General features: G+C 41.7%; 1 protein-coding gene across 1 annotated transcript; it reads right to left on the bottom strand.

Annotated features, from left to right (window-relative positions):
* Window positions 1-9,640: 9,640 nt before the first annotated feature.
* Window positions 9,641-10,714, bottom strand: LOC124587778. The gene has a single exon (XM_047131457.1). It carries the CDS (start codon window positions 10,712-10,714, stop codon window positions 9,641-9,643), a length of 1,074 nt encoding a protein of 357 aa, XP_046987413.1.
* Window positions 10,715-12,294: the final 1,580 nt, after the last annotated feature.

The raw sequence follows: 12,294 nt of genomic DNA, 5'->3' as shown, positions 1-12,294 counted from the left end.
TGTACTGAAATGCAAGAGGATCTGCAGCAAATTGACACATGGTGCAGGAAGTGGCAATTGAATCTCAATGTGGACAAGTGTAATGTGCTGCGGATACATAGAAAGAAAGATCCCTTATCATTTAGCTACAATACAGCAGGTCAGCAATTGGAAGCAGTTAATTCCATACATTATCTGGGAGTACGCATTAGGAGTGATTTAAAATGGAATGATCATATAAAGTTGATTGTCAGTAAAGCAGATGCCAGACTGAGATTCATTGGAAGAATCCTAAGGAAATGCAATCTGAAAACAAAGGAAGTAGATTACAGTACACTTGTTCGCCCACTGCTTGAATACTGTTCAGCAGTGTGGGATCCGTACCAGATAGGGTTGATAGAAGAGATAGAGAAGATCCAACAGAGAGCAGCACGCTTCATTACAGTATCATTTAGTAATCCCAAAAGCATTACGGAGACGCTCAGTAGCTCAGTACGGGCTTTTGTTGAAGTTTCGAGAACATACCTTCACCGAGGAATCAAGCAGTATATTGCTCCCTCCTACGTATATCCCGCAAAGAGACCATGAGGATAAAATCAGAGAGATTAGAGCCCACATAGAGGCATACCGACAATCCTTCTTTCCATGAACAATACGAGACTGGAATAGAAGGGAGAACCGATAGAGGTACTCAAGGTACCCTCCGCCACACGCCGTCAGGTGGCTTGCGTAGTATGGATGTAGATGTAGATGTTCTATATTACATGTACGTGCACTGTACACCATGTAATCCTACAGGAACAAATAAAATTCAAAAGTTATTGCAGTTAAGGGACAACCCTATGCCCTGTGGAAGGTCCAGGAGCAAGACGTGCTCAATCCACCCTCCCTATTCCAGTCCTTACCCAGTCCATCTCTACAACCCTTCCAATCCCAACCCCTTGCCACAGGGTTCATATCCACCAACCTGCTGTCCACCACGATTAACAGCCACCAACAAACTGTGGCTGAGAGCCAAGTAGACCACTGTGTGGCACAACATGCCCCTAAACATTACATGCCAGATTTCAATGGCTTCTTCACTACCCGAGCCACCTGTACCAACACCAACTCAAAGGACGGCCTCGGCACTTGTTGGTGACGTCTCTAGGCACGGCGAACGCCAGGTCTATTGCAGGCATAAACGCCTGGGCGTGCTTATCACTATAAATCTCTCATTTTTGGACAAAATGTTTGGTATTGTTTCGGATTCTGCAGTTTTATTTAGATGAAAGATTTTCTTACTATCGTAAAGCTACAAATGAAGATCATAGTTCTGTATTACTGAATCCTGTCAAAACAAATGTAGATCAATATGAGAAGATGCTTAGCCCCATCGCAAGCTTCAGAAATTTTACATTCAAGTAACTATATTTGCTTGATCCGTTTTGTTACTGAAACTTACCCCAACCCCCTTACAATTAACTTGTTTCTTTTATTTATTTATTTATTTTTGTTTGACATCGTCACTGGAAATGTGAACTAATTTACATGTGTAAATGTCCAACTGTTGCCAGTCATTAGATTACAGTCGTTTTCAATGAAAGGAATTCTAAACAGCAAACAAAATAGCTTCATACATCAAAAATACTGCTGAGCGTAAACTTTTTTAAACATGCACATTAGAAAAGGTAAACATTCCCCTATTGTAACTGAAAGGAGAAACTTTATAAGATAAAAAAAATTTGATTTGATAAAACAAGTATCTCTCTTTTGCCTCTTCTTCTGTCCCCCACCCCCTCCCCCAATTTGTACAATCGCAAGATATTTCATTAACATTCAGTGCTCCTCACCCCATAGTCAACCAAGATACCTAAAGAAGAGCTCCAATATGTTCACAGTTTCTCGTAAAAGCAACTCAGTACAAACGTAACTTCCTCGGATTTACAAATAAGGTAAAGAAGCACGAATTCTGTTGCTGCTGGACCGTGAAGTTGTTTTTTTATGTCAATCCTTAAAACAGGTGGAAATTTAAGTTCAGGAGTACACTATTTGTTAAGAAGTGTAATGAACTGCACAATTAATTGATTGCAGAAATCTCTCAGAACAATGTGTGTTGGTCAACTACCGCCAATAGTTTCACATTTTCCTGTGTCAGAGAGGGAGACACCACCATTATGAGTATGCCTGCAACAGACCTGGCGTTCGCCGTGACTAGCTGACGTGACGTCACCAACAAGCGCCGAGGCCTTCCTTTGAGTCGGTGTTGCCTGTACCCTCACCTCCACAATCAGATTTTCTGAACTGTGCAGATGGGCATTATCCTCACAACACATTCTCCACTCCTGTAATTATCCCAGCCTCAAGCTGCAGTAACGTTCTGTCCCCACACCATTCACCCAAAAGTTTCTATTCCCTCAGTCCTTATCACCTCCTCCCCATTCCCATCTCCTAAATTGTTTTTGCCACCCTCTGCCCACACATGTGCCCATCTTCCCTGCTCGTCTCCTTTCTTCTCTAACTCCCTGCCCTACAAACTCCTGATGCTGCACCTGCTAGCACTATAGTACCTACACACACTGCCCAAAGGCATTCCTCACCCGTACACTGCTATCCCTTACCCTTCCCCACCCTCCTCGAGATGGCTGCAACCGTACCATGTGATAATTCCATTCCTGAGCTGCCGGAGATGGCAGTCTCATGTGCGTGAGGTGTGCTCCCTCGTGTGAATGAATGGTGAATGCTTCTCTTTTTCCAACACAGGCTGTGGTCGAAAGCTTACGTGTGTCTTAATTGTGCGTCTGCAGCTTAGTGTGTTATCTTTACAGTAAGAGACTATCTTTTCCTACCTTGTTGGTATTCCTCCTACCTGAAATTAGTATTCAGGTACTGCTGTGATAAAGTGACAATCTTGAAGCTCCCCAGATACTGGCACCCATTCAGCCAAACACGTCAATACAAGAGTACTGCCCGTAAAGTGAGTTCTCGTTTACAGTTATACTTGTCGGGCAGAACAGGAATTGGAAAACAGAGAGGACATTGACAATTTTTTACGTGAGAAAAATAACATCAAAATCTTAGACCAAAAAGTTCATCACAAATGGTCATTCCTATCTCCCCTCTCGAGGTGATTTTGCTTCAATACAAAACTACAGCGTTTTGTCCCACTGACTGATACATTATTGTTGCCAAGTCGAGGGGGTAAAAATCTCAAGATAATGTAATGATAAAGACTTCCTTGTCTGTGGAAAACTTGAATTCGGTCACCAAAAGGAAGACTGACACTAAACATTAACTAGTGCGGTGGCCAAAGATGTGGTGGATTCAGTATCAAAAGCGTAATCCGTTCACACTCGTCTCCGAGGAATCTCTTTGACTGCATGTGGAATTTTACTTCAAGCTGAAGTCTAAAATAGGTCACTCAGTTACTCTGTCCAAAATTGAACAATTTCATTGTTATACTTCAATAAAAGCTGTACACAAGACCACAGGCTATAATCGAAAGAAGAAAAAAAAAAAGGAATGCGGGTGAACTTTTGCCCTTGTTTCCACCTGTTCATCACCACTACTTCCAGAATCTTCTTCCTTCTGTCACTGATGAAGGCACTGGGCCACCGAATGGCAATGACAAGAGTGATGAGCACCAACAGAGATCTTGCAAATACAACATTGTTGACTGTCATGTGTATTTTCATAGAAAATAAAATATCTGTTTGCATGATAAGTGGTGTAACTTCCTTTAGGCCCTTGTCCTTATAACTTGATAAAATTTACTGCAGTTGTTATTTTCACTTAGAAAAATCTGTTCCCATAACATAAGATAAAAAAAGTTAAAAATTTTGTTGTTGAATTTCCTACAACAATCCTAGTAAATCCCTTGACGCCTCAAACCAAGATGTGAGGTTTATAGAGGGAGGGGGGCTAACACGCGTCTTGAAGTAATCCTCATATCAGTCTGAGTCAATTAGTGCAAGTCACAAGTTGTTAGCCACAGTGCCTGCTGTAAGCTCTGCCATAGAATTTTTGAAACATAAGATGTGAGTGAGTGAGTGAATGAATGAAATAATAGCATTTCGTATTTTGGACTATTGCTCTGCTTGTTACTCTTACAGAAGGCATAGGGAGGGGGGAACATTTGGTGTTAGCAGAAGAGCCAACACCGTGTTGCAAGTGGAGACTGAAATGCATGCGTTTTAGCTCGAGCAGCTTAGCATGAGGAGGGAAGAACTATACTGACATGAAGTCTGGATCATGACAAGGAATGAGAATTCAGAAAGCGGACGTAATTAGTTTGATACTTAACTTTAATCCATTAATGATGAACGTCGCTCTGGACGGTACATGAGTCACAATATTATCTGTTCAGAATACATTCTTGAAGATAGTACTTATACGAGGGCTATCCGCAAAGTACATTACGTTTTGGAATTAAAAATAAATAAAGTATTGGAAATTTTTTTTATTATATACAGATGAAAGCCACACTTAAAAACTACTTTTCTACATAGTTGCCGTTTAAATTAAGGCACTTATCGTAGCGATGGACGAACTTGGAAATTCCTTTGTCGTAAAATTCGGCCGCCTGCGCCTTCAACCACGTGGTTACCTCTTCTTTTGGGACAGAAATGGTGTGATTTTTGTGGATTTCCTGAGAAGAGGCACTACAATAAACTCTCAAAGGTATTGCCAAACTCTGCACAACCTCAGAAGAGCAATACAAAACAAGCGCAGGGGAAAGTTGGGCTCAAAGATCTTGCCGATTCACGACAACGCCCGGGCCCACACAGCAAATGCCACTTGTTAAGTTCTCGAATCTTTTAAGTGGGAGTTGTTTCCTCATCCGCTGTACAGTCCCAACCTGGCACCGAGCGACTTCCACTTATTCTCAGCAATGAAGAAGTGGTTGGCTATGCAGCGTTTTGATGACGACGCACAGCTTCAAGAAGAGGTAACCACGTAGTTGAAGGCGCAGGCAGCTGAATTTTACGACGAAGGAATTTCCAAGCTCGTCCATCGCTACGATAAGTGCCTTAATTTAAATGGCAACTATGTAGAAAAGTAGTTTTTAAGTGGGGGCTTTCATCTGTATATAATAAAAAAAAATTTCCAATACTTTATTTATTTTTAATTCCAAAACGTAATGTACTTTGTGGATAGCCCTCGTAGTAACTGAATATGGCGCCTTGCTAGGTCATAGGAAATGACGTAGCTGAAGGCTATGCTAAACTGTCTTCTCTGCAAATGAGAGCGTCTGTAGACGGTGAACCATCGCTAGCAAAGTCGGCTGTACAACTGGGACGAGTGCTAGTGAGTCTCTCTAGACTAGACATGCCGTGTGGCGGCACTCAGTCTGTAATCACTGATAGTGGCGACGCGCGGGCCGACATATACTAGCGGACCGCGGCCGATTTAAAGGCTGCCACCTAGCAAGTGTGGTGTTTGGCAGTGACACCACAGAACAACACTAATGTGATTTGTTATATATATAAAGTTTCACCAACTGACAACCAGACCACTTTCCAACCTAACCCCAGACCTTGGACTATGCCACAGATCTGTCTGTAACCTCAAATGAGATTCAGAAATTCTAAGGAAATCATTGACTTATTTCTGCATAACTAGTAAATGGAGAAGTGATCATTATATATCAGTTGCAAATATGTTGATGTGAGGCAAATGCCGCAGGTGTCCACACACCCATAATCAAATAGCTATGTCTGGTTAGTATGTGACAGCCACATAGAAGGTATTCAAAAGATAAATTTGAAGAAAAATAAAGAAGGGTATTCTTAAGTTCATCATTTAATAGTATCCAGGTGTCTTCATCATTAGACCAAAAACTGGCTTTATACAGCTCACCATGCTAGTCCATGCTATCCCAGCTCCTTCATTTCTACATAACTACTGCAGCCTGCATCCACTCTAACATGCTTACTTCAGTCTAGCATTTGTCTCCCTCTACAGTTTTTAACACCACACTTCATTCTGTTATCTAACTAGCTGTTCCTTGATTCCTAAGCTAGCATTTAGTTTTTATGAAGTGATCAAAGCACAGTGGAATGGAAGAGAGTTCACATACGACAAGGGCAGTGTGTTGGCACGCTATCAGTACAGTGTTCACACCGCAGTAGTGAAATATTAAAAGCCGAACCGAGATCATTATTCTGATCTTTGCATAAAGATATAAAAAGAAACTAAGTTCTCCTGGCGATATTTGGCCCTTATAAAATAGCAGGTATTCTGATCCCAAAGCTGTATTTCATGTGAGTCCCTGAACAGTCCACAAAAAAAAGGTTTGTACAATGCAGAATTGATAAGACATACGTACATTAAGACTAAATGTCTAGGAAGACCTGTCTCATTGAATTTTAGTTTCTTTAACTACCTTAGACTATAATTTTAAAAAAAACTATATAGCACAAGGGTGCAGTTGCTTCTACCAAGCAGTGAGAATCTTGTGTCTTGCTATCACTTTGTCAGTAAATTTTAGTGACTGTATGTATAGATGGACGTCAGATATCTATTCAGAGATAGTTACCCATACTGATCTCTGTAATATAACAGCATCACCTGCTGCAACTTCACCAAGGAAAGGGAAGGAATGTAGAAAACTGGGGAATGTTGATAATCATTTCAATATACTGTAATTCACTAGTAAAAACAGGTGTTATGGAAGTAAAAGACCTATACAATAAAAATTTGTTATAAAATAGAATAATAAATAGCATATTAAACAATACCTATTCAGCTGCAGTTTAGCACAGGTTGAGGATAATTTGTAAATCTTTAATAACATGAGCTTGGGGAAGATGACAGCATGTGAGCCACAGCCGTCAGGTAAGATAGACTGTCCTAAAAGAAGTTCTAGCTACAAAAGGGAGTACACTACCTTGAGGATAGAAAAGTGGTTGAAGGGTAGAACGCTGCTTCACAATTAATGCCCCACAATACGATTCAGTTAGGTGGACTCAATATATACATTGGGCAAGAAGTAAAAGAAACAAAAGAAAAAATTTGGAGTAGGAATTAAAATCCATGGAGAAAAATTAAAAACTGATGACACTAATTCTGTCAGAGACAGCAAAGGACCTGGAAGAGCAGTTGAACGGAATGGACAGTGTCTTGAAAGGAGGCTATAAGATTAACATAAACAAAAGCAAAACGAGGATAGTTGAATGTAATCTAATTAAATCAGGTGATTCTGAGGGAATTAGATTAGGGAATGAGACATTTAAAGTAGTAGAGGAGTTTTGCTATTTGGGGAGCCAAATAACATGATGGTGGAAGTAGGGAGGATATAAAATGTAGACTGGCAGTGGCAAGGAAGGCGTTTCAGAAGAAGAGAAATTTGTTAACATCGAGTACAGATCTAAATGTCAGGAAGTCTATTCTAAAAGCATTTGTATGGAGTGCAGCCATGTATCAATGTGAAACAGGGACAATAAGTCGTTTAGACAAAAAGAGAATAGAAGCTTTCGAAATGTAGTACTACAGAAGAATGCTGGAGATTACATGGGTAGATCAAGTAACTGATGAGGAGGTACTGAATAGAATTGTGGAGAAGAGGAATTTGTGGCACAACTTGTCTAGAAGAAGGGATCAGTTGGTAGGATATGTTCTGAGGCATCAAGGGATCACCAATTTAGTATTGGAGGGCAACATGGAGGGTAAAAATTGTAGAGGGAGACCAAGTGGTGAATACACGAAGCAGATTCAGAGGGATGTAGGGTGCAGTAGTTACTTGGAAATGAAGAAGCTAGCACAGGATAGAGTAGCATGGAGAGCTGCATCCAACCAGTCTCAGGACAGAAGACCACTAAAACATGCCATCGAGGTAGGACCTATACTGATGTTAGTATTTTTCTGCATGATTTAGTGTGTTCAACTGTTTTACAATCGTAGGATTCCATTATTTGAAGACTCACACTGAGATAGTAATGCGGAAGAATTTATCTGGATAGTGCAGCTCCTTCAAGTTACATATTTGGCAAAATTAATGAAAAACTGAGAGTGCACCTGAGTTTTGTTGTCTACATAAGACAGAACACAAGTATTGAGTAAGTAGCAACAAAGAATTACAAGTCCCTCTTGGTCTTCAACTCCGCACCAAAACAATTTACGATTATGTAAGTAGAGTCATGTACGTAAAACTTGCTTGCTTACAACTTTAGCAAAACCAAGAGTACTTGTTAGATGCTATAAAATCTAGAAGAAGGGCACATATTTATAGATAAGCTTCTGGATGATGAAATGCATGTATCCAGGCTTAGCAGGTTTGCACAAGCTAAATTAATTGTTAGTAGTGGCAGTTTCGAACATTTTTATACGAGTGCTGAACTACATGGTTTGGTTTGTAAATGTTCTTATGGGAACGTCTTTATTTTGATGTAATTAGTCTCTCTGCAATTCCTCTGGCCTAATGGCTCCAACCAATCTGGATTAATTTTCTATGCTGAAGAATGACTTACCTGTTTCATGAGTAACAACGATTAGCAGTAATTAGTCAAACACGGAATGTACTTTATGGTACAGACAAACGTACGTGTGTGTGTGTGTGTGTGTGTGTGTGTGTGTGTGTGTGTGTGTGTGTGTGTTTTTGCACATATTCCTGTTAATAAATTTAGAAGAGGAGAAGATGGTATGACGAAGATTAGTGTGAAAACAGAATTCTTCTGACTGGATTGAACGTTAAATCTACGGACTAATTTAAGCCCATGTACACTTAACAGTTTGAAACAAACCTAAGATGGGTTGAAGATCTTTTAAAATATAGAAACTAAATCACTGCAACGTAAGGTGTTATGAATTTTAATTATACGTTTGGAACAGAATACTGAAGGACACACACACACACACACACACACACACACACACACACACTGCACCTATAAATGAGAGGTTAAATTAGGGGAGGGTCATATATTCAATGAGAAATCGTTCAAATATCACTTGCAGAAAACATTCTTGGCAGATTAAAACTGTATGCTGTACTGGAACTTGAGGCCGAAACCTTGCCATCACGAGCAATACTCTTACTTATTCAGTTTTGTAGTCACGACTCTTTCTCCTCTTGTACTACCATCCAAATATCACAGATATTCTTCTGCATACCTCACAGGACTAGCAACTACTAGAAGAAGTGAGACTTTTGAGAAACAGATTAGCCAAAGCCAAGGTGTAGTTTCCAGAGTTAAGTGTTCACTCAGCAGTTCAGAGGTTCTTTTTGTAAATGGTTTCCCTCGACAACTTTTTTCTTAGGTGTGCTAGGCCAGTAAAGTATGCAGGGAAGTCCTTTTTAACTTTGGATGGTAGGAGAAGTGGTAGTGCCAGAAGTGAAGTTGTGTGGGATATTGTGGAACGTGACTGGAGAACTCACAAAAAGTGAGGTTCGAGTTTGTATCCTGACATGGCACACAGTTTTAATCTGCCAGTAAGATAGAAAAAGGTGCACACACACTACTACACAGGGAAACATTTATTGAGCAAATGAACATACGTGGCAAATAAATATACATCAATCTATACAGGTGTTGTCACCTCTGCTTAGAAAAGCTCGTGTAACAGAAGTTTATACAAAGCAATCCGAGCAATAGATTTTTACTTGGGGCATACTCAATTGGATGACTTCACTGGTAAAGTTGCACACTAAGTGGTGACATACAATGAGAAAGTTTCAAATTATTCAGGTGTTCAAGTTCCCAACGGGCATCCACCTCCAACCCGTAAACTCAGAAAAGCAACAAAGCGCGACGTTGCGACCACTGGCTGAGGGACCTCCCGGCGGCGTCCTGTACGTAGGCCAGCGACAGAGTGTCCAGTCGCGGCAGTGACGACACCGTTCCGGAGAGTACGTCCACATCGTCCCCGCACCTTCTCGGACCAACGTCTCGAGCCGCGTCAAATTGCACGGGCTCGACAGTTCCGACGTGTCGGGCCAGGTAGAGTTCTTGAGGCAGAGGCGGCGCAGTCTGCGACAGTAGCGGAGGAAGCCCAGTTGGACCAGCTCCGTGTTGCAGAGGTTCAGTTCCTCGAGCAGCCGCAGGAACGGGAGCACCTCGGAGAGTTCATCACCAGTCAGAGCGTTGTTGACGAGGCAGAGCGAGCGGAGTCCGGTGGGCAGGTGCTTCAGACCCGTCAGCACCACGTCCTCGGCCTCGACGCGGAGCTCCCGCAGCTGGCTGCAGAACCGCAAGAAGGACAGGTCCGAGAGCATTCCGCAACGGTCCAACTGCAGCTTCTCAAGAGACCTCAGACCTGCCGCGGCCACCTCCATATCCGCTCCCCCCACACGGCAGTCGCACAGCCGCAACATCTGCAGTTTCCCTAGGTGGCGGAGCTCCGCGTACGCAGCCGACGGCAAGTCGTCGCAACTTTCCAGTTCCAGTTCCTCCAGTTTATCCGAGCAGTGCCGTAGGAACGTCAGGTCGTTCAGACTGCGGCAGTGGATTCTCAGAACCTCCAGCCGGCCGAGCCCTTCCAGAGAGTCCAAGTAGTTCGCCGACAGGGACTCTACGTCGAGGCTCAGCTCTGTGAGAAACGGGCACAGCTCCAGGGCAGAGATGATGGCACATTCCGCCCTAGTGCCCGGCTTGAAGAGTGTCAGTGTCGGGTTCCCTCTGACGATCTTCAGCGTCCGGAGCGCTGTAAAACAGATAGGCGAACGAGAAGAGAAGACGATATCTGCAATGCTGAGATCAGTTGTCACGTGTGTAGACCCTAGTCTCTGACAGTCCTGCACAGCTCGTATGTCAGACATGTTGGTCACTGACAGAAACAACTGCGGGTAGTAAATTTTCGCCTCAAACATTTTCGCCACCTTGATTTCGATTTCCTGCGGAGGTAGCGGAGGCAGCGAAGGCAAAAGGTGTAGTGGAGCGTGCAGTCTAAAAGGAAGGACTTTGTGTATTATTGTATTCAGAAAGTGCAAAGCAGTCACAATTCTTGTGTTGTGAAGGAGCATATAACATTTTAGTAATGAAACAGTTGCTAGACGGTGCACAAGAGTGCCATCTCCCAAGTAACAACATCCAACTCATTATAAAAAGTGGTTAAAGCTCAGTACACCAAATTCATATTCTTGAGGAAAAAGACCCTGTTTCACAAAGCGCCTAGCATCTAGCACACATTGGTCTATCGCTTATTCGTATGATATTGAACCTCATCCCTGTTGGTTTTTGAACAAATTCTAAGTTGGTTTCTAAATGGATCATAAGTTGATTTTTGAATGTGTGCATAATGTACATGATATTTCTGCCATAGGAATCCCAGTCCCACCTAGAAATAAATTTTCCTGCAGACAAAAGGGTACGGGGCTATATGAGATCTGCAGAATAAAGCCGAACGGGTGAATGCCAGTCGCTGTATATGTGGTTGACTGGGTTTGCAAATAATCAGCTTTGTTAGAATTACTAGCAAAATCCATAGATTCAGACTACCAGAGTGGAAATAAATGAGTAACAGGAATAACAGGTAACAAAGATCATGTATTATCTTCTCGGTGTATCCAAGAAAATGAGATTTTGACAGAAAATTTGTGGCCAGACCGCTAGTAAGGGCCAGTTGTACAATCCCCAGCCAGCAGCCACTAAAGTTCTATTCTGGGAGTAGCGCGGCAAACGTGTTGTACGAACACGTAATAACTCCTAACTGAAGAATAAATGCGGTGTAACTAAACTGGTGATTGTGGCCAGGTTAAGCGGAGAAGTAGTTTTGACACTGGCAGGAATAGTTACTGAATTAGTCATGACAAGATTGTTTGTTAGAACGAGGAAGAAGAAGAAGAAAACGGGGACATCACACAAATTGTGGAAGAATACGACGATCCCAAATTTATATAAAAATTTTGTTCTACTACTCTTCGATCTCATACTTCAGAAGCCAGAGAGTATGAATGAAATGTGAAACTATTTCCTAACATACAACGTTTTGCTTGTCATTTAATATTGGTACTTCATGAATTATATTCTGTCGTGTTACAAAAATGACCATTTGTACCATAACAGTCTCATTTATTTGGTGTGTGTTAAAATTGCTGAAATATTAGGCAGGCCTATTTAGTTTTATCTAGCAGACAGTGACGAAATACATATAAACAGACTGAGAAACCACACCAGTCTTAGGTACTACTTGTATTAACAGCTATTCCAGTGTTAAAGGACAACATTGAGTTTTCCTGTTCAAAATATTTGACAGACTTTGATGAGGTAATAGATTCTTTTGCAGAAAGGAAAGCACGCCATGTAAAGCTGTAGCAGGATTAGAGAAAAAAATGCTAGGGCTTCAGGATTGAAGAAATATGTACTACTGTCTTGCTTGTTTCTTGTCTTTACTGGTTTC

The sequence above is a fragment of the Schistocerca americana genome, unplaced genomic scaffold (assembly GCF_021461395.2).
Source record: "Schistocerca americana isolate TAMUIC-IGC-003095 unplaced genomic scaffold, iqSchAmer2.1 HiC_scaffold_62, whole genome shotgun sequence".
Classification (NCBI taxonomy): Eukaryota; Metazoa; Arthropoda; class Insecta; order Orthoptera; family Acrididae; genus Schistocerca; species Schistocerca americana.
This window is presented reverse-complemented; position numbering and strand designations above follow the sequence as displayed.

Coding starts and splice junctions, on each gene's coding strand:
- LOC124587778 (XM_047131457.1), bottom strand. CDS start 10,714: ATGTCTGACATACGAGCTGTGCAGGACTGTCAGAGACTAGGGTCTACA.